The sequence below is a fragment of the Protobothrops mucrosquamatus genome, unplaced genomic scaffold (genome assembly GCF_001527695.2).
Source record: "Protobothrops mucrosquamatus isolate PMUCROS unplaced genomic scaffold, P.Mucros_1.0 scaffold2870, whole genome shotgun sequence".
NCBI classification, from domain to species: Eukaryota; Metazoa; Chordata; class Lepidosauria; order Squamata; family Viperidae; genus Protobothrops; species Protobothrops mucrosquamatus.
Window position 1 is genome coordinate 52349 of NW_015388899.1, and position 23647 is coordinate 75995.

Genomic DNA, 23647 nt, shown 5'->3' on the forward strand with positions numbered 1-23647 from the left:
GGCCTTGCGGCAGTTGCGCTCTTCAACCGGGAAAATATTTCTCCAAAAGGGGGGAGGGGAAGGAAAGCATTACGAAAGTTTTGGGCGCTTTGTGTACCAGCAGCAACATTATTTGGAAACTTTGGGTGGAATTGGTGCGATTTATTATGCACGGAGGGAAAGCCGCCACGCAGTATCGTGGGGCTGCACGTGGCATCTCCCGATTCTCCGCGCTTCGGCCCCCACAACAAAGCCTTTCCCCACCCTGCGCCAGGGGACTCTCTTGCGTGCAAGACGGCGGCCCAAACGGGGCTGGATCCGGTCGCCTCCTCCCTGCCTTTCCTTCCTTTTTTACGCACTGCCTCGGACGGGCGGGTATGCTGTGGACTCGCCCGCTAGACGCCGTGGTTGCTGCTTGGCAGGTATCCCCTTCTTTTTTCCTCTTCCTTGCCCCCTTGGTGCAGCGGGCTAACCCCGGCGAGATGCGAGGGGGGCGGGCGGCACGTGTGTCAGGCCACCTCGACAGCAACACTCTCGTCGCAATTGCGGCGCTGGCTTTCTTATTCTTGACTCCCCTTACTGGGCGGGAAGAGGAAGCAGGAAGAAGAGTAGTTTCACTGCACGTAGAAAGAAGCAAGTTCCCATGGGATATTGTCGCCTCCGCTAAGTTGTAGAAGATAGTTGCTAGGATTGGTGTTCCCAAATTAGCCTTTGCTTGAATCTGACTGTTAAAAATCAAGCCGCCGTGCTATCCTGCTGATTTGTTCTCCGTTGCCCTTTTTTCATTCTCGCTTCTCCTCCTCTCCTCCCGTCTTTTCTGCTCAAGGCTTCCCAACATTTCTGAATTATAATAAATACCCTACGCTCAATTCTCATTAGGGCGGCTATATTCGGAGATTCCCTCTTACAGTAGTCGTCATCCCCCTCTCCCACTGTTTCTGCTGATTTTGGCATTCCCTCTATGTTTCCAATGTTAAAGTTTCTGTTTGGTCGGTGACTTTCAAAAGTAGGTTGTGCTTTTTAAAAGCCCTTGCAACGTTGCAGCTAGTAGGTTGGAATTGGGTTGCTGACCGGATTATCACTGCTCCGTCTTCCTAATTTAAGCAGAGCTGGCTTTTAATGTTTTAAGTAAAATTGCAATTAACAGATATTTAATAATACTGGATGGTTCACTTTGAGTAAATATGTGGTGGCTCAGTGGCAGCTGTTGTATAATAAGAACAAGCAGATGATGAATTCAAAATTCAGGTTTAAAAATATTTTTCGTAGCCATAAAATGTGACTAGGTAAGTAACAGTTATAAAATATATTTTAAAATCTAGGGATTAATTCCATATATATGGAATGTTGCAATGCCTATTATTTTTGATCTCATAAGGAATGTTTGAAGCAATAATTATGCAATAGATTGAAACAACTCAAGAAAAGATTAAGATTATTACATGAATTTTGAGGGTCTTCTTGAAGATTCAGCAGTCAGTGGAGCCATTGCAGAAAAGGCCCTGCTGGTACTTGCCAAGTTCTGTGCTCTTAGCTCAGCATTTCTCAACTTTGGCAACTTAAACTGTGTGGATTTCAACTCCCAGAATTTCTCAGCTAGTATTGTTGAAGTCACGATTTTACTTCTCCTAATGTTTAGGTCAGTGGTGGCGAACCTATGGCATGGGTGCCAGAGGCGGCACTCAGAGCCCTCTCTGTGGGCACATGTGCCGTCGCCCCAGTCCTAGGCCTTCAGCTGGGTTTTATAAAACCTTTTCGCTTTAGGCCTCCACCGCTGTGTGCAAAAAAAAAAGGTTCAACCAATCAGTCAATTTCAACTTCTCACGGGAAAAAAAGATCTTGCAACGTTGGAATCGATTGATTGAACTTTTTAGTCCCACCCAGTCTGCCGTTACCACTGCAGCCATGTCCACCCAATGGGCCACCCCTACCCAATGGGCCACACCCAGCCAATGGGCCACACTCACCCGGCACCCGACGATGCATAAGTGGGTTTTGGGTTGCAGTTTCAATGCATACTTGTCATGCGCTCCATGGCAGTGGACCAGGTTATCTGCAGGACCGCCTTCTGCCACATACCTCCCTTCGACCAGTCCGCTCCCACAGATTAGGCCTCCTCAGGGTGCCGTCGGCCGGACAATGCCGGCTGGTGACCCCCAGGGGGAGAGCCTTCTCTGTGGCAGCTCCTACCCTATGGAATGAGCTGCCCCCTGACCTCTGTACAANAAATTCTAAAATTTTAAATTGGGTATAATTTTATATTATTATAGTGGGTTTTAGGACAGGACAAATAATTTAATTAGTTTTGAATATTTTTAAATATTATGGTATTGCTGTTTTATTAATGTGCCTGTTCACCGCCCTGAGTCCCGCAAGGGAGAAGGGCGGTATATAAATCAAATAAATTTGAATTTGAATTTGAAAATGAGGTTGTTGGACAACCAGGCACAAAAACAGCCAGGGAAGTCATTCAAGCCTGGGAAACAGGCCTCTCCTCAATCAACAGGAGTGCTGATTTACCCCAGCTTATCAAATACTTAGGAAGTGAGGGCTTAGCAGCACAAGTAAAAAAACAGCCAATGACTTAAAACTCCTCTATCAAGTCCTCTACATCTAAAAAGCTACATACAACAGTTACCATATACTGTAAATACCACACACAGAACAGCCCAAAATACACAGAGAAGTTCCCTGTGGATTGGGTCCAGCATGAATCAAAAAGCTCTGAAGAAAAAACTTCTGGTCCTGGTGATTGGCCCAGATTGGATCCTGCATTACCCTGGGACACATATAAATAAAATGGACACAGTTCTGTGGTTAATATAATATGTAAATATGTAAATATTCTATTTATCCTAAAAGGAAAATGACCCTGAATTTAAAACTGTTCCCCAAAGCAAAAGCAAGAAAAAAAAATAGAGACAAGCATATATTCCCAACTCTAGCTGAAGCCTATCCTTGAGATTAGCTACCAAATAAAATGTTTGCATATGTCACACATCAAGGAGAGAAGCAACCTAGAACTAAGGAAAAACTTCCTGACAGTGAAAACAATTAACCAGTGGAACAACCTGCCTCCAGAAGCGGTGAATGCTCCAACACTGGAAGTTTTTAAGAAGAGACTGGACAGCCATTTGTCCAAAATGGTATAGGGCAGTGGTGGCGAACCTATGGCACGGGTGCCAGAGGCGGCACTCGGAGCCCTCTCTGTGGGCACACGTGCCGTTGCCCCAGCCTTGCCTCCCCCCGCGACCCCCTCCTCTCCAGCAGCCCCCCTGAAGGAGAATCGTCCCTGAGTGGCCCACACGGAGCAGCGCAGCCAAGGACATGGCAGCCAGGCAGCATACACAAGACTCTGCCCTCACATCCCATCATGCACAGTTGATGCTGCAGGGCGCAGGCAGAGGGCGTGGCCGCCATGGTGCTGCTGGGCGATCTGTGGCGGGCCCTGGAGGCGATGAGTGGCCCTGTGGGCAGGCGGGGCGGGAGATGAAGGGCAGAATGGGGGCAGGGCAGGCTTGGAGCAGGGGTGGGGCCAGTTTTTGGGCACTCGGTCTCTAAAAGGTTCGCCATCACTGGTATAGGGTTTCCTGCCTGAGAAGGGGGTTGGACTAGATGACCTCCAAGGTCCCTTCCAACTTTACTATGATGATGATGATGATGATGATGATGATGATGATGATGTGTGCACATCTACTTGTTAAAGACTGGGCTTTAAAAAAGGGCAGGCCAAGGCAAAATATTAATAGTAATTATAATAGGACACAATTTTAAAACTACAGGTAATCCTCAACATAACTGTTCGAAGTTACAGTGCCACTGAAAAAAGTGACTTATGACCATATTTCACACTTACGACTTTTGCAGCATCCCCATGGTCATGTGATTTACATTCAGATGCTTGACAACTGATTGCATTTATAATGGTTGCAGTGTCCTGGGATCATGTGATCACCTTTTGCAACCTTCTGACAAGCAAAGTCAATGAGAAAACCAGATTCACTTAACTATGTTACTAATTTAACAACTGCAGTGATTCACGTAATAAATGTGGCAAGAAAAGTTGTAAAATGGGGCAAAACTCAATAAGTTTCTCACTTAGCAATATAAATTTTGGGCTCAATTGTGATTGTAAGTTGAGGACTACCTTTAGTTGATTCTCTTTATATCAAGCAGTCTCTCACACATATGCACAAACCACTTGAACCAGACACAGGAAGGAAAAACAGGATGGCAGGGCGAATAGAGAAAAAATAGCTGCACTGGAATGATAAGAAAAAATGGAAACAGAAAACAACAGGGCAGAGATGATTCAGGAGAAGCAATAACTGGATAAGGAAAAAAAGAAAAGCTGTTGAGGCATAAAATTTAACTAGGCCTGCATTCTGAACCCATCCCTCTCAAATTGGCTAAGCTTCAAAATTATTTATGCTTGAGATTCTTCAGCCCTTCCAAACTGTTGTCCGCTTCTTACTTTTCAATAGATTTTTCAGTTGATTTGGAAGAAAAAAATATCCTACTATGAAGACAGTTTATGTGCTGAGAAAAGATTGGAATTATTGTTATGTGAAAGTATAGGATTGTGCAAAAGTGTATGAATCATTAAGAAAATCTTCATAGTTTTGATGTTGGTACTGTACTTGTTTAATATTATACATTTTTCTATTTTTGTGAAGACATAATAAGCATAATAATACCTTTTCACCCTTCCCAGTTAATAGGTCAGTTAAATGTTTAATAAATGTATTTTAATCTAATGGAATCAACAAGGAATTCAACTGTTGAAGTGAAGCATAAATATTTTTCAGTTAGCTGACTCTTCTAAAAAATTCACAAACTCGGGAAAATTTGACATAGATAAACTAAGTTTCATGCTGCTTTCTTTCCAGATTGTACAGTATTTCCTCTGTTTAAATGTGTGGTAGTCCAATAGGAGACTGGAGAAATTTAAAATGTACAGTACATTAAACTTTTAGAGTTCCATTATAATGTAGATAGAAAGATAGAAAAAGCCAAAGTTCTGCATTGGAAAACTGCCCGTTTTTGTGTAGATATCTTGTTAATAATTCAGTGTTACCTTTTATTGCTGGGCCAGAAAGAATGAAAGTCCACAATGGGATCTCTTGAATTGTTTAACTTGTTTTCTTCTTTCTTCATTCCTTTTACCTGAGGCAAATAATACAGTTTTGCTTCAGAGAAAGAAGGAAATTCTGTGCTCTCACAAAATATATAAAGGATGTACAATTCCATGCCTCAGTGCTGACATAGTATTGAGATTGTAAAATCAAATCAAATTATCAGTTTGCAAAGACAGTTTTTAAAATAATTTTTTAAAAAGTAGGATACATAACTTGCCAATCTGTTTGTGAACTAATTTGACATGATAAAAGCCATACTTTCTCAACTGTAATATATTTAGGAAAAATAGCAAAATGTGAGATTCAAAGGAAATAACCATTAGGTTATAAAGTGCTGTAGCTATTTAGGTTTCAGATTTTTATGAATTAAGTGGATCATCAAATCTTTCAACTGCCCATTGTCTGATTTTGTGAAATTAATTCTCAACTATTTTATTTATTTATTTATTTATTTTCTTGGAAGTAATTAAAGATAGTCCTACATTATGTGTAAAAGATGTTTGGAAATCAGATTTAGGCAAGTGGTGGGATGATGAACTGTGGTGATCTTGTAAGGTATTTTCATTTGTTCCATGTAGGAATTATATTTTACTATTTTATACTGGTAATATTTAATCTCTATGAGAAATCACCAATAACGGTGCCTCCCAGTCTTTTTTTTTTTTTAATCCAGGGCCCAGTCTTCAGGAAAACATTTTTTTTCACGGACTGGCAGTGGTGGCAGGGGGAGGGAATAATTTCACATCCTACTTAGATCCCATGCATGCGCAGATGAAGCTTCACTCACTTGCGTGTCCTGGTTCCTAACTAGCCATGTACCGATACCAGTCCGCAGACTAGGAGTTGGGGACCCCTGACTTATAATACAGAAATATGAGGGGCTGGATAGATTATAATTTTTAAAAAAGGACATTATTCCTTCTTTGGTGGGAATGTTATAAAATCTTAAAATGTTGATTTTTTAAAAAAATCACAGTATTAACCAAACAAAAAGTTTAATTTAAGAATTTAGGTTGTTTTTTTTAAAGGAGCTATATCTTCTTTCCTCATTTGTAGCTTTAAAGTAAAGATATTACGTTTTAGAACACTTAGATCTTCAGATGTCTCCTATTTTTACTCAATGGGTGTTTTAATATTTAAATATTTTAATTACCATATTTTGTATTTGTCTGCAGTTGATTTGTGTTTTATATTTGTTGGTTTTAGAGTAAAGTTTTATTGCCACTGCTCTGAACCTCTGTCAGGAATAGTTGGAGTTCATGTTTAAATAAAACTATTGAAAAACAAATATTATTTTACAAAATAAAGAGGCCCAACAGTTCTTTTCAGCTAAATAGTTTTATGTTTTTCAGAGGTTCTGATAAAATTAACAGAAGGATAATTTTTATTTACCAAAAGTAATACTGTTCTAGGGTTCATATCATTTGTTTTAAATCAGTTTATGCATATTCTAATATAGCAATCATCAAACCATGGGTTGAGACCATGGTGAGGAGATTGCAAGCAAATTTGAGAAGCATTCAAGTTTCTAGGTCCCAAAAAAGGTTGAAAGGTGGATGGACAAGGAGTATCGCATCTTCAGAGCTACAATTCATAGGTCAAGGAGGAGGAAATATGTCCAAATTATTCATGAGTGACATGCAGGTTCAGTTCCTGCTCAGCTGCCTGTGAACTTCCAAGAAGTATGGCACAGAATAGATCACCTTCAACTCTAAAGATGCAAGCCACAATTGCTAGTAAAACATCAGAATACCAGATAATTAGACCAGGGCCTCTTGGTGAGAAGTTCATAATCATTGGACTGATGTTGTCTGTGAAAGCCTATCTTGATGTATTTACCTTCTGAGTCCTGGAAAAAGTTGTGCCAGATTCACCCATTTGAATAGTCCTGGTGTCATTTGGCTATTATTTTCCACTTAGTAGCCAAGGAAAGAAGTGACTCATCATATGCAAGTGTAAAAAGACAAAAAATAAATGTTCACTAGATGACACATTGCTCGCTGCAACATTATTCCTTTGAAGACAGGGCCATGAAATATAAAAACACTATATTATCTCTAATAATGACACCATGTTTACACACATACACATACACACACTCCCTATGTTTGGGAATTCTGGGAGTTCAAACTGCCAAGGTTGAGAAACCCTGTTCTAAACCATAAAGGGTGGGCTTATTGAACTAAACCAGATTAGCATAAAAACCTGCAAAAATAATATGGAATAACATTTACAGTCTTTTGGATCTTTTCAATTTTTCAGTAATAGTTAATGGAGGTAAATTTTAAATAATCTTTCTTGTATTTTTTTAAAATGCTTTTGTTATATAAAGATAAGCAGACACAAGATTAAAAGAAAAAAGAAAAATTGATCCAAAACCAAAAAAACCCCAATGTTAAAACAAATATGTACATTGAAAAAACTAAAAAATAACAAATCAAGGTGACCTCATTTTGAGTTAACTTATATTAAATAACTTTTAAAGCATAGGCTGGAACATTTTGTTCAAAAATAAATTAGTTCTTCTGGATTCACTTTAAAGGTTTCTGATTGGACATTATTATAGCCATCATGACTGCGTGTAGAGATAATTGTATAGAATTAGGTAAAAACGGGAAGGACCTTAGGAATTTGGTCAAAAGCAGCTCTTTGTTATTAGTATATCCTAGATTTTGCACTGCAAGTAACTGTTGAGCTATTCAAGTGGAGGTTGTTGCTATTATAGTCATTATAAATCACCACCTTTAAGCAGCTACTCTGCTGTCATTGGAAACGTACCTGAATCTTTTGTAACATCAAATACAGTACAATGGCTTGTAATGACATCTTATTACTTGCTGGTAATAAGCTGTCAGGATAGATGATGATTTAAATATATCTATTTCCTCCTGACAAGTGACAGGCTCTCAAATATTTCTGCTGATTTTCACAAATTTCTTGGTGCATGTTAACCACAAAAAATGTGTTGTAAATTGAATTTCTGCTTTATTTTATGTGCTAAAAGCAGACCACTAGTATTTTTTAAAGTGTTTATCAGACAGAGGCAACAGTTGCTATGTTTATTAGCAGTATGAAAACATAAAACAATGGAAAGAAATTACAGAAGTTGTTTTTTAGCAATCAAAAATGGTTTCATGAAATGGCACCAGATGTCCCTTATGACTTCTTTTGTCTCAAATATATTGCTTATGAATCTTAATATAACACATGAGGAGTAATTTAAACAATACTTCACTGTAAAATAAAGGATTTACTTAACATATATGTAAAGCTGTTGTCTCTTGTGAAGAAATACGGTTAGGATTAAATTAATTCTAACTGGAAAGAGAAAGTGAGGATCTGTGCAAATTGCAGTTTTTGTTTCACTGTGTGTTTTGAGCATGCATTTTAAAATACTTTATTATCTTTAAGCAATTCAAAAGTTGGCAGGGTTAATGCCAGACATTTTGTGGAAATTTTGTAAGAAGAAAGGCTCACTCTCTTCGATAGATATTATTCCTACTTAAGTATGCTTAGACTTGCAACTTGAATGTAAGGTCCTTTGAACTTAATGTGGCATTATTGCCAGCAGATATACAAAGAGCACTGATCCCAAATTGCCATTTTGCTCCTACATATAAGGCCATATCAACAATGGCAGTTGGGACTGGAATTTCCATCTCTAAGTGATGCAGTCATAAAATGTAACTGCTGCACCATTTAGCAATAGCAATCCCTGCCGTCCAGGTTGTCATTGTTAAAAAATCCCATGGTCTTTAGGCAAGGTAACTTTCTACTGACTATCCATAACCAAGTCAGTGGGGAAGCAGTCGGGAAGTTGCAAATCCGGGTTGCAAGCAGGTTGGCAAATAGGTAAGTGGCTGTTGCCATGTTGGGATGAGGGCAAGAGAGGTGTGGCAAGGCAAGAGAGGCGTGGCAAGGTGAGGGAGTGTGTGTGGGTCACAAAGAGTATGCGAAGGTGCGAGGAAGGTACAGGAAGGGTGGGGGGAAGGCGTGGCAAGGCTGCTGGCAGTGAAGGTCGCAAGAGCAAACATGATAGCAAGGCATTGCAACTGATCATAAAAGCGAGTCAGTTGTCAAGTGCTCAGATTGTGATCATGTGACCATGGAGGTGCCGGATGGCCCAAACTCTGAGGACCGATCATAACCACCATTCATTCAGTGCCATCATAACTTTGATCGAATATTTGTATTTTTAATTAATGCCTCATTTAGTGACAGTTCATAATTATGATAGTGATGAAAAAGTAACTTTATGACCAATCCTCACCTGTACTATCTGTCCCAAAAAATCAAACACCAAATGTGGGCTTTTTTTAAAGAAAATTACCTTTTTGGTTATGTAAATGCAGATAATTCTAAGACAAATTCTTGCTAAAGGGAATCCCTTCTGCTTTCCACTACCCATTGGCAGCAATGATTTCTAATAAAATACTGAAAATAATTTACCATCATATCCTCTTTTAATTATTTTTCTGTATATTTAACATATTCAGATACATTAACTGTTTGTTATAGAATTTGTTTTCTGGATCCTTTACCATGTAGTGGGCTTGCTCTGATCATGCTCCAATTTGTCACTTTTCGTACAGCACTTGGAACTGGGCAAATTGGGATCGATCAGGATGGAGTACAGTAGGACATTTACTTTACATGTTCTGGATTCTGTTTTTAGTAATACTTCTTGAGATATCATTTGCCTTTTTAGTACCCATATGACATAGTGGCTCATGTTTAATTTGAAGTCAACCCAGGCATCCAGATACTTTCACATATACTATCAATTCAGGTCTTTTCCATTATGTACTTGTATCTTACATGTTACAGACTCAGGTGCAAAACTTTTTATTTTTCCTGATATGTTTCATCCTACTCGTTTCAGCTCACTATTGAAATCTCTTTAGCTCTTCTTTGATCTTTGCTCTTTCACCAGAAAAATTAGCTGTTCCTCCCAGCTTTGAATCATCTACAAAAGTGTCTCATCAATTCACTCTACTAAGACATTAGTTAAAAAAAAACTGTTGACCAGCACAGGACCAGAACAGAACTTAATGGCAGTTTACTTCCTTACAGAAGTAAAGTTATTAATAAGCAGTCTTTAATGACATCTTGTGAACTGTAAATCCAGGTAATAATAAAATAATCTAATCTACTTACTATTTTATCAAAGAGAATATCATGAAAGCTTTGTTGAGTACTTTGATATACTAGTTTCTCCTAGGTCCCTACCCCCTAATTCCCTGCTGTCCTCAAGTAGTAATAAAGAAGGTAAGATTAGAGTAGCAGGATTTGTGTGCAACAAGCTCAGACTGATTCCAGTTAATTGAAGAACACTATTGCAGTGTACACAAATACACTACTTGATTATTTATAAAATAGATGTCAAGCTGATAGGTGTGGTTTCCTGGTTCATGCTCCTTTTTGAAGGTCAAGGTGACATTTGTTCTTTTCTAATCTTCTGGAACTTCATTAGTTTTCCAGACATTCTCAAAGACTTATGCAATTGTCTTCACTAGTACATTTAGTACACAGTGATGTAATCTATCTGGCCATATATTACCGTGTTTTCCCGAAAATAAGACTGGATCTTATATTAATTTTTGTTCCAAAAGACGCATTAGGGCTTATTTTCCAGTTAGGGTTTGTATTCGGGGAAATACGGTACTAAATGCATCTGTCTGGCTGATGATCTTAACTGGGGCTTATTTTGGGGGTGGGGCTTATATTACGAGCGTCCTGAAAAATCATGCAAGGGCTTATTTTCCGGTTGGGTCTTATTTTTGGAGAAACATAGTAGCAGATAATAATTTATATGACTCAGAACAAATAGATTGTATGTAATATGGCAATTTGTGTTTGTAAAGTTTGTATATATGGGCATTTACAGTATTTTAAAATCATTTACAGGTAGTCCTCAAGTTAAAACACTTCATTAGTGACTGTTCGAAGTTAGAACAACACTGAAAAAGGTGACTTATTACTGTTTTTCACATTTACGACCATTACAGCATCCCCATGATCATGTGATCAAAATTCAGATATTGGCAACTGACCCATACTTATGATGGTTGCAATTTCCTGGATTCATATTTGCGACTTTCTGACAAGCAAAATCAATGGAGAAGCCAGATTCGCTTAACAAGCGTGTTACCAACAACAACTGCAGTGATTCACTTAACAAATGTGGCAAGAAAGGTTATAAAATGGGACAAAATTAACTTAACAACTGTCTCACTTAGCAACAGATTTTTATGGACATTTGCTGATACCTGGATTGAAAAAATGATATTATGGATTTGCTTATAGACAAGGGATGGGATGTAAGATGAAAAGATACTTGTTTAACCTTATAGGGAATAAAGAATTATTAAATTGTTGGTACTTGATGGGATGGTAGGGAGTCACTTCTTTATATATTTCTCTTTCTTTTTGATATGCTTTGTTTTCTCTTATTTCTTTCTTTTTTTCTGAAACTTTTATTCTTTTTTTCAATTCTATTTTTTTCAGTTTAGTTATATTATTTTATACTATTGTAATTAAAATTTTGAATAAAAAATATTAAAAACATTGCAAAATTTATCTTGGCATCCATAGATTCAGCCCATGAAGTCAAGATTACAATGAATTTCAGTGATTTTGTTAACAATATGGTGCTTAGTGGAAATGCACTAAGTAGATAGGAAAAATGATGAAGGTAATGTGTCGCTACTATTCCCATCTATATTAGGAAATGGTCTGGCAATGACAAAGGATTCGATATAAAGTCTTCCATATTAGATTGCTCTTCAATTTCTTTCAAGTAAAGGAAAGGATAAGTGTGTGTCCATCTGAGAGTGTGTCTGGATATTTGGACAAGCCCACAGTTGTCATAGAAACACATAAGATCTTGAAATCTGGTCCTAAGACCTAGAAATAGAAGCCTCTAAGCACAAGTATATGAAGTAATCACAAACCAGACCAGAGAATTGGTCTAGGACAGGGGTGTCAAACTCGATTTCATTGAGGGCCAGATCAGTATTGTGGTTGCCCTTGGGGGGCTGGGTGGGTGGTGCTCGGTGGGCACAGCCAACTGATGGGCGCAGCTTGGGTGGGCATGCTGGGTAGTCATGAGTGGGCATGGTCAGCTCAATGTTGCTCGTGCCTGTGGGGACACAGGTGGGGCTGGAGGGTCCAGGGGCCTAGCGTGGAAGGGGGGCAGGTCCAGGGTGGGCACCTGGGTCTGATCCACCAAAGGATCCTTGCTGACCCTCTCAGGCCACTGGGGGGCTCCTGGACGGCAGCCTGAGTTACTTGGGGTCTGGGTGGTAGGCACCCAGTCTGACCCTTGAGGTCCCAGGGCACTTACTAGAGGACGAGGTTGGATGGTGGGGGCCAAGTGTGCAGGGGCCACAACATGGTGCCACCCCCGCCCTGCCATCTGCCTTCCCTCACCCAGATGACCCCACTCTGGGGCTCCGCAGCCCGTTGCAAGCATCGGACCGGCCCTCCAAGCAGCAGGCACAGTGGTGGCACCAGCAGCAGGCGAAGGCAAGAGGCGTAGCCATGTAAAAACAGAAGGTGGGACGGAGCAGATGCATCCGGCGGGCTGGATCACATGCCTCCTATCCCCCTGCACCTCTGCCTCCATCTGTTGCCGGTGCCACCGCCGCACCTGCTGCTTGGAGGTCTGGCCTGGTAATCACAGTGGGCTACAGAGCCTCACAGCAGTGCTGCCGGACACTGAGGAGTGCCGGGCTGGGGAGGGCCAGGGCGGCAGGGGTTGGTCTGTTGCTGTCTTCAGGGCAGCCCCGCAGGCCAAATCTGGGCCCATCACAGGCCGGATCCTACTCACGGCCTTGTGTTTGACATGTCTAGTAGCGTCAGGAGAGATTCATCCAGGAATCAAGTAGGATACCCAACTTAATTCTTGTTGCTCAACTTAACGCAAAAGCATTCATAGTCTGCAGGTCCTGATGCAGAGATCCTAATCACAGGCACACTATTTCTCACCACACATTGTCTCATATAGTCATAACTATTTTCCTGTGTTTTCATGAAGTTGAAACCATTGAAAAACCTGATGCCTTGAATCATCATAAATGCTGCATTCCTCATCTAGCCTTATTTCATTAATCTATGCCAGGTCCACTTGTGGAAGAATGTGATCTTAATTGCAACATCAGAACAACAAAAAATATCTCATTCTCCTGTTGGAAGATAATCATCATTAATAATTTTTCTGCTTGTTCAAGAGAATAGACTGTTCTTATTTCTTCCCATATCTTGGAGCATTGGTACTGCCAACAAATCAAATGTTATTTCTTAAGATAGAGAGCCAACATTTGAACTGCGGTCTTTAGGGTTGATTAATCAAGTAAATAAGGCTTGCTATACGAAAGGAATTTAATGTTAATGAAAACAATACAATTCCTCTCATCTGTTCTTTCAATTAAGTGGGAACCCAATTAATCTCAATTAAAGATACTAATAAAGACCTAGTTGAAACTCATATAATGTTGTAGTTGAAATAAAGTTAAAAATGCAAAGAAGAATGCAAAATAAAATTGGAAAATCCCCATTTCTATTTTTAATTAGATAACAATGATTATTATTTAGTTAGTTAGTTAGTTAGTTAGCTAGCTAGCTAGCTAGCTAGCTAGTAAGTATCCTACCTTTTTTACGCTGCTGGATGCATACATTTTAAGAAATGTTCCTTTTACAAAGTACATAATACCAAACTAGATTCTCTTTCAAGTTTTTTTCTGACAAATGGATTCTAATGTTAATTCATTATCCTTTTTATATAATATGTTTTCATACTATCAGTAGAAGATTTTACTTTCCAGCATCTGTTTTGTGAAAAATATTTATTCCCTTTCAGACTTTATGAATTTTTGCATATTATTAACACTGAATATTGTCAAAAATTCATGCAAGTCACACTGATGATGAGCCTAAGTGAAGAAATAAATGTGGTGTTTTGTTTCAGTTATTTCATAACAAAGTCATCATGATCATGAAATATATTATGGATTAAACATTACAGGTAGTCCTCAACTTACAACAGTTCATTTAGTGACCAAAGTTACAACAGCAGTGAAAAACGTGACCTACGACCATTTTTCACACTTAACGACCATTGCAACATTCCCATGGTCACATCAAAATTCAGATATTTGAAACTGATTCATATTTATGATGGTTATGATGTCCCAGGGGTCATATGACTCCCTTTTGCAACCTTCTGACAAGCAAAGTCAATGAAGCTGGGTTCACTTAACAACCATGTTACTAACTGAATAACTGCAGTGATTCATTTAACAATTGTGGCAATAAAGATCATAACATGGGGCAAAACTCACTTAGCAAATGTTTCATTTAGCAACAGAAATATTGGGCTCAATCATGGTCATAGGTCGAGGACTACCTGTATTATGGGTAGACAAATATGTATTCATCATTTAATTTTCAGCTACACTTTAGTGCAGCCTTCCAAACCAGGGTGACTTCCAGTTATGTGGACTTCTGTTCCCAGAAAATTTAAGCTGGCTGAGAATTCTGGAAATTGAAATCTCTCATCAGGAACTTCTTAATAAATAATAGACTATTGCCAGGAGTGAGTAATTAATCAGAATTACCATAATGATTTCAGTGATAAAAGTAATATTTGTTTTTTAAGATTTATATCATAATATAATATTTATATTATAAACATTATATAATATGTTTACATTTATAATTGTTTTCAAACACATGCAACGTATAGGATAAGGATTTTATTCCTCACTGCTATGGGGGCAAGAAGTATTCCAGAAAGGAATCATGATCTCTGATGCTGTACTGAAATCTGTTCTTCCGTTTCCTGAAAATCTGAAAAATAAATTTCTGGTTTTTTATCTTATTCTGAGGTGAGTCAAGGAAAGTGCTGGCATTTTTTTCTCTGTTGTGTATCCCTCACTTTGCACACTGATATCTGTAATGTATAAATTGTTCTTCCCTAGAACCTCAGATGAATGATTATCCCATCCTGCCCCATATTCTCTTTCTTCTCCCACCCCCATTGTAAGCATCTTAGAAGTTGAATGGTGCACTATTGCTAACCCAACTTCACTCTTTAAAATGAAATGATATTATGGGCAAATATGAGGAAAGTAAACAATCTCAGAAGAATGCATATTATATATAGCAGGTACTAGGGCTGGAATAATCCCTCTATGAACTTAGGATACAATTTCACAATGCATTAGAGATCATAATATGTTTTTTTTTATTTAGTAATTTAAATGTTATTTATTTTTGTTACGATACCATTGATGTATTCTGATAGTTTTATTGTGTTAACTCTTCTCTTTCAAACAAGCTTATATCTACTATATATACAAGCCAGCAGTCAATTGGAAGCTGTGCTACAGGACCTGGAAAAGATTAAAGTCAACTCTGAGGTAACTTAAAATAGAAATGAATACAAATATCTGCATAACCAAAAGTCCAATATATTGGTACTGTTTTAACTTATATCCTGTCAGGTTATGGAGATTGGCAGTCATCCAGATCATGGTTGTCCGAAAAATGCTTTTTCATTCCATGCTCCACCATTCAGTCAGAACTGAAGAAACTTCTTGAATGAGAAGCAAAACTTCTTCAAGCAAAAACAAAGAAAGTCCAGTTGCCTTTTGAAAAAGCACCTTTGGATTATTTCCTGACAACATTTGAGTGTATCTGGCATGATTTAAGAAGAAACTGGACAGCCATTTGTCCAAAATGATATAGGGTTTCCTGCCTGAGCAGGGGGTTGGACTAGATGACCTCCAAGGTCCCTTCCAACTTTATCATTCTTATTATTATTATTACGACCGATTTTAGTTTTTTCACCTTTCTATTTTATATTCTCTGAGGACATTTTAAACTTGTCCTACATATATTGTTTGGAAAAATTAGGTTTTACTGTTAATTTTAAGAGTTTCCAAATCATCCTTTTTAAATGCTTAATGTTCTTAAGATGCAGAGCAATTTTAAAATGATTTTTAATTTCATATTTTGGGGAAAAACATATTCTTAAACTGCTGATTACATCACAATTTTCCTTTTTTAGATTGATGCCTATTTATATACTGCAGATTTAAATTATCCCGTGAGTATATTTTTCAGAAATCTGAATAATTCTTAAAATATGTTGCAGTTTAAAATCTGTAATTCACCAACCTTTTACTATAGCTAAACGGAGTTCTAGATATAATAGTGTTTATTTTATTTTATTTCACTGTTTATGGACTACAGCAGCTTTATAGGAGATATTCTTTGAAAACGTTCTGAAACTTGGTCTACAATGTGAGAATCAGATTGTTAACTGGAATTTTCTTTCAAGAGCTTGCTGCTTACTTGTTGAAACCACTCTCTCTTGATTTGTTTATGGTCCTAGTTTTTCTGTGTACATCTGCCAGCCTGTTTACATTATTTTCATAAGCAGTTCAGAGAAATGTCTGATTGGAAGTAAAAAATAAAATTTCAGCAACTGCATCCAAGCTTTAGAACTCCCACATAGGGGAACTTACAAGCTACCCAAATACTATGGTAGCATATTTATCAGATTGTAATTAATTAAAATTAATTAGATGGCAGAAAATCATGACATTTTATATTTTATTTAAATCATATATAATTGTAGAATAAAATGTTCACACTGAATTGATTTTAATAAATGTTTATAGTTAAAGTCCGTTCCATGTAATTGTACATTGTAACTTACAGAGGATTTCAAAGATACCAAGTGAAAAACAGAACTTTGATCTCTGCACCATTATAATCAATACATATACATATACGCACACAACACACACATTTCTACTAAGCATAATTTCTCCACTTCTATATGCAAGAAGAGAGACTAATAAAAAATGAATGCAAAATGTAATGTCTGAATGAGGCCAGAAACATTTATTCATACAAACCTATTGATTTTTCTTTTTCTCTTGTTTTTCCTAGAGTCATTGTAATCTATCAGTGATAAAATGCTTTCAGCTTGAGATGGAAGTAGTTTTGTATGAATCTAAATTTGAGGATCGAAATTTTTGTAATAGTGTGTATCGTATAGTCAGAATTGTTAAATATTTTCTATCCTTTGAAACGGTAAGTCCAACCTGGGCTAAACTACACATTGCACTGAATTAGTGTACCAGGAATTTGTAAAACCTCCTATTCGTTTACAAAATTATTCAAATCATTTGTCAGATATGTCAGTAAAAGGTACCCTCCCCCCACAAACACACATATATGGGCTGCTTATAGGGCTCTTGTAATAAAATATACATAGCAGGTTGAATTGACCTTGAGTGGCAAAAGGGTGGAATCAGATGGAAACATTGCCTAATAAAACATTTTTTTACAAAATTCACTGACCATATCACAGAGATGCCGGCCCAGTAGGAAGAAGAAATAATGTCACCCAGATGGGCTAACCAAACCATTCCAATGTCATGCTGTAATGTACACCTTTCCCTTTGTCTTGTCTCTGTAATGTAGTAGGTCAACGTGTATATGCTCTGGCTCTGCTTTTTTGCAGGTTGCTCAGCAAGCAGCTAATGCTTTGCTGGGAGCTCCATGTACACACATTTTCGTTGTTTACATAAGTAATAATATTATGTTGTAGACAAACCTACCATAACTTAGATTCTTCAGAAGGCATGTATGATTGCCACACATCAAGAAATAAAGTTATGATCTTTCTGCCATTTCCAAGGAAGCTGAGAATGCCCTCTATAAGATTGGCCCTTTTCTTGCTAACAATAAAGTCCACAGAGAGCCTTTACTTTAATTCATAAGAGCAGGCTGTTATTCCACCAAATGATGATTTTCCTTTGGTGTACTTAATATTATTACCTCTTTCTCAGGTTGGGATGGATGAAGAAAAATAGAGTTAGGAAAGTTTTACTATAACAACCTAGTGCAGTGATGGTGAACCTTTTAGAGACCGAGTGCCCAAAAACTGGCCCTGCCCCCGCTCCACCCCCCCTGCCTGCCCCTGCTCTGCCTCCCCATCCCCCGCCCCGCCTGCCGCAGATCACCCAGGCAGCCCAGCAGCGCTATGGCGGTCATGCCCTCTGCCTGTGCCCTGCAGCATCAACTGCATGATGGGGTGTGAGGGCAGAGTCTTGTCTACGCTGCCTGGCTGCCATGTCCTTGGCTGCGCTACTCCGTGTGGGCCACGCTCGAAGGCGACTCTCCTTCAGCGGGGCTGCTGTAGAGGAGGGGGTTGCGGGGGGAGGCAAAGCTATGGCAACGGCACATGTGCCCACAGAGAGGGCTCTGAGTACCGCCTTTGGCACCCGTGCCATAGGTTCGCCACCACTGACCTAGTGTAACAAACCAGAGAAAATTGTCTTGGTTCAAAAACTGAAAAATATAACTTCTTCAAGAATTTGCATATCCTAGTCTGATACACATATTCCAAACTTTGGGTACATTACATGGAATGAGTCCAGTTTGGATGAACATATTCTGCTTCAAACAAAGTACATTAAATACTACAGTATTATCTATATTTAATAGCCTAAGCCAGAGGGTTCTAGTCAGTTAATTCTGAGGTTTCTGCAAAGATGGAAGGTGTGACATTTTTCTTCTCATTCTTGATCCCCAGCTTCAGCTCTTGTTTTTAAAAAGCAAACCATTTTTCTCTTCAGCATCAGGAGGAGGTTTGAGATAATCCTCCTGCCTTTTGCTTTAAGCTGAAGATCATACTTGATAAAAGATGTTGATTAAAACTGTCTGCCTTCTGTCTGGAAGCTGATAGTTAGAGCACTGTGAAAGAGTGGCTTCACAACACACCGATACATGTCAAATTCTCTGCTTCCTCTCCTCTCTGTGATACACATGCAACACAGCAGATTGTCCATGGAGAAAGACAACAAATGTTTTTTCAAAGAATAGTATGGGGGCAGCACAGTTTTCCCTTTGTAAAGTTGAGATATTTGATAGATTGAACAGCACTGAAGTCAATTGTGAGTTAAATATCCTGTCTACACAATCCTCTCCTAACATTCCTGTATTACTAAACATACTAACTAAAGGGTCTTCAGACCATATTTAGTTCATGGACAATGTTCAACTTTGTCTTAAGAGGATCTCAGGAATGAATTAAATTGATAATAGGAGTAAATTGCAGAAGAATGTTTAAAGGGATTTAAGAACCTGGGCAACATAAACATTTAGCTTTAAATTCTTTGTAGCTTGCAAGTTGCTACAGGATGAAAATAGCAACTAAAAAAATAAATATATAAACTAGTAGCTGTAAAATGGACTGTTTGTTTATTGCAGTAGTATGAAATAGAAAAATGTAGTCACTGAACTTTGCTAACATGGAATTTCATTCTTCTGGTGTTCCTTTGGAGCCATCTACTCACATAGTTTTGGATCTCATACTGCAGATTTAAGAAAGTAATTTTTTTCACTCTAACTGCAATAGAAATCTTAGGAACTTTTGTCATATATATGTGTGTGTGTGTGTCTTTCTTTCAGCATTTTGTTTATTGTACTTTTCCTGATCTTTTATTTTTGAAGAATACAGATACATACACCTGCCAACGATGTGAAACATATAAAGAAAAAAAATATTCAGAATTTATAGAAAACTTCAAGTTTGTCATACAGCGGATCAACAGAGAAGAGAAGAAAAAATGAAAATTGTGTACTGAGATACTTCATTGAAGCTGGAAGAAATAATGTATTTTCTTCTTGGAAAGATAATTTCTCAGTGGTCAACCTAATCCCATCTCTCTCTTTTTTTCCTCTTCCCTTCTGGGAGTTTGAAGTAGAGGTAGTCCTCATTTAGTGACCATTTGCAGTTACAATTATGATGAAAAAGTAACTTTTCAACCAATCCTTGCATTTGTACAGCAAAGGAAATTTAAGTAAAATCATAGGCACAGTTGAGTTTCCACTTAGCAACTACTTTCCTTAATGACAGTTGTGGGTCCCAATTGGGATAGTTAAACAAATACTACCTGTAACTAAAGTAGCTGAACCACACCTATGCACCAATTATAAAAGGAGTTTGCCTTCTGCTTCAAGAGAGGAGATCACATTTATATACTGAAAAAGAAAAAGAGAATCCAAAGAGGAGGAAATTGGGGAACATCCGGACTGAATTGGCTTTGGACAGTGACTGAAAATGTGAAAAAGATGGGTGCAGATTCAGAAACACACAACTGAAAGATGAATGTATCTGCTTCTTCATGAAATCCAGAAGTGCTGAATAGCATAGCAGCCAAAGAGAGAGCTGAGTAAACCTGGTAATTTACAAAGTTGTAGGCAATTCAAACTTCTTGTACAAGAAAGGGACGAAAAGTGGAAAAGGAGTTTACAGAAATTATGAGAAGATAAACATAGTGGTAAGATGTAGAAATAAGTAGGTATCATCATTTAATTTTAAATCCTTTCCTTGGTTTTTTTTTTAGTAACCCTTCAGTACAAATCTGTCACATGGGTAAGAGGATCTGGATAGAAATGTAGAGGTGGAATTGCTTTGTCATCACATATCATTTGATGTTACACTTTAGGATATTACTGATATTGCATGCACATATGTCAGTGTTAAGAGGTACAAATGCCAAATCTAAGAGGAATTTTTCTTAATTATTTTTCTCAAAGATCTCTATATATAAAAGCTTAAAACAATCTTATCATCCTTAATTCTGGATAGAATTACTGCATAATTTGGGGGTGCTTCTAGACTTGCAACGTCTGTTTGAAGAGCAGGTGGCAGTTATGATAGGGTCTTTGTGCAGTTGCCCCCTTTCCTGGATCATAAGGCCCTGCATGTAATCACTCATGCCTTGGTCATCTCCCAGTTGGATTACTGCAATATTCTCTATGTGGGGCTACCCTTGAAAAGTATTCAGATGCTACAACTGGTATAGAATGCAGTGGTGCAGAGAGTTTTGGAGGTACCTCAGATGGTACATGTGACGCTGCTATGTGAGCTGCACTGGCTGCCAGTTTGCTTCCATGTCCAATTCAAGTTGTGGTTATCACCTTTAAAGCCCTTTATGGCATGGGCCCAGGGCATATGAAGACCATCTCACCCCAATGAGACTAGCCCACTCCACTCACTCCAGTGGGAAAGGGCTATTTTGGATTCTATTAGCCAAAGAATTTAAACTGCTGGGGTCCAGGAGAAGAGCTCTGTAAAAACAAGATTCTGGAGATGTAAAACAATGACAAACTTGAAATTCTGGAGAGTAAGAGAGCAATTGTTGACAGAGAATTAGAATTAGAAAGAGAACTAGATAATATGGCTCTATTGGCTTTGCCATTGAGAGAGGGAAAATGACATTTACAGTATTCCCAGGGAATTCTGATGAATTTTTTTTTAAAAAAAGTTGCTAAAGTTTTAGAAAATGTTTTGGATTGGGATGAGGAGGTATAAATTGGTAGAAATTGATAAGGTTTATAGAATAAATACAAGATTTGTGAGAATAAGAAATGTTCTGAGGGATGTTTTGGGGCCCTTTGTCAAAAAGAAGACAAGGAATCAAAGTTTGCAGCAGCATTTTAATACAAGATCGAAGATAATACAGCTATAATTGTTCTCAAAGACATTCCTGTAAGAATCTTCGGTAAAAGAAATGAGTATTCTTTTTTAGCCTGAGAGATTAAAGCAAAAAAAAAAAAAGATTTCATTTCAATGGGACAAATTGATAGTGTGATTTTTACTTTCAACCAATGTATTTAAAATGTGGTCATTTATAGTCTTTATCTGGGTCTTTATCACATAGTAATAGACTGATTTTGCATGAATAAAATGTAATTCGCTGTTTAAAAATTAGTTATATCAATTTATTGAAGCTTATTTGGATTTTCTTTGGGTGGTTTTTCTATTTTTTCTTTCTTCTACATGTTTTCTAGAAATGTTTTTCTTATAATAGTAGTTTGTGTAATTTAGCAATAAAAAATGAAAATTACCAATAAAACAGCCTAAGGTGTGGGTGTCTTCCTGTTGCTTTGGATTATGGAAAACCTAATATAAAAATTGCCCTTTCTGTATTTGGGATACAGAAGAATTATATGAAAACCTACATATGTGATATTGTATTTATCAAACAACATTGATAAAAAGAAATAAGTCAACCTATCCCTGGATCAAACCCCAAAGTATGATTTTCATCATACTTCCAAAAAAATTTGGGAAAATATTAATTCTTCAGTGGGTATATGAAGGCAAGAAAATGAAATTAAAAATCCTGTAACAAAAATAATATACTGTAATATACAAATGCTACTATTTGTCTTTAGCATATCTTCAATATCTTACTTTGCTTTATTTCAAAATGTTAACTTTACCATTTAATACAAATACATTTATAGAGCTGCACAAAAGTGTTCAACTAACTTTATTCGATCCAAAACAGTATTTCAAAATTTCATCTTCAATTTTTCACTTATGAATTATTTTTACAGACTGGAAAGAAAGTTGTAGCCGCAGTTAAGAGGAAGAAAATAACTCCCATTAGTCTCCAAAATACAACTCTTCTCTTCTGGGACTGCTCACAGGAATGAACTTGAGGACTTGGGCACACAGATGTTGCCTGAGCAAGAAACCAAAGAGGGGACCTTTAGTGGCTGAGTCAGGCATGGATGAAATTAAGCATGGAGGGAGAGAGTCTGATGAAGGAAAAAACATGTTTGGTGGTGAGAAGCCACTGGGGAATGTACTGTAGCTTAAGAGGAGAGAATGAAATGATGAAGAGTTTACTATGTTAGGATTGGGAGGGTATTGGGAAAGAAGGAGTCAAGTTTGCTGGATGAAGAAATTCGCTTCTTGAACTTGCTTGGACTTCTGCCTCGATTGCTTCTGTTTTCTATCATGTTTGATACTTACCTGGAAACTTGACGTCCAATATTTGTGAGACCTATTAGTCTCCTGTCTCCATTATTAATATATGTGTATTCTCACCACCATTGGAGCATCCACCACTGCTGCTTATTTTTATCGTAAGAGTATGTATGTAGAGGAGGGAAGAGTTATTTGGTGAGTATTGTACAAAATTGTACTCTGGGGTGGACTAGAGTGAAGATTTGGCCATGGAATTGGAAGTTTATAAATACGTACATTCAGGGAGAGAGTTGGCTGAATGGGAAAACTTGGGGACGAGGAGAAATTGGAGTGACGGGAGATGTAGCCTATTCTAGGACTCAGAACGTTAGGCAGTTCCTTCCTCAATCAGTTGACCATAAAGCTAAAGTAGGTAGCCTAGTAATTTTTAATGATCTCTCTCCTTTTGCTAGATCAGTTACTTATAACATACACTTCCTAGATTCACCTTCTCCCAATTTATTAATTTTAATACAATATATTATTTCAATTAATTGGACACAAACATTTGTGGAAATTTGTAAGGAAAATTGACTTGCAGGTTGTTCAGGTGGTCTTAAATTCCTTGAAATAACTATTCCCAGGAAAATATTTATTAGCACAATTAAACATTTTTATTATATTACATGGATAAATATTGATAAATAGATGGCTGAAAATTCCTCTGAAGTTATTGGTAAGAATA

At 37.8% G+C, this 23647-nt stretch overlaps 1 protein-coding gene across 2 annotated transcripts; it reads left to right on the forward strand.

Annotated features, from left to right (window-relative positions):
• Positions 1-320: 320 nt before the first annotated feature.
• Positions 321-22043, forward strand: IL15 (interleukin 15). 2 transcript variants are annotated; one of them, XM_015825890.1, is made up of 6 exons: positions 321-401; positions 14863-15004; positions 15457-15538; positions 16189-16227; positions 17079-17222; positions 19650-22043. In XM_015825890.1, the coding sequence occupies exons 2-6, from the start codon at positions 14919-14921 to the stop codon at positions 19767-19769; spliced, it is 471 nt and encodes a 156-aa protein (XP_015681376.1). In that variant the 5' UTR covers positions 321-401; positions 14863-14918; the 3' UTR covers positions 19770-22043. The 2 variants fall into 2 exon arrangements, with proteins under 2 accessions (XP_015681376.1, XP_015681377.1); XM_015825891.1 differs by lacking the exon at positions 321-401 and adding an exon at positions 11070-11086.
• The last annotated feature ends 1604 nt before the right edge of the window (positions 22044-23647 follow it).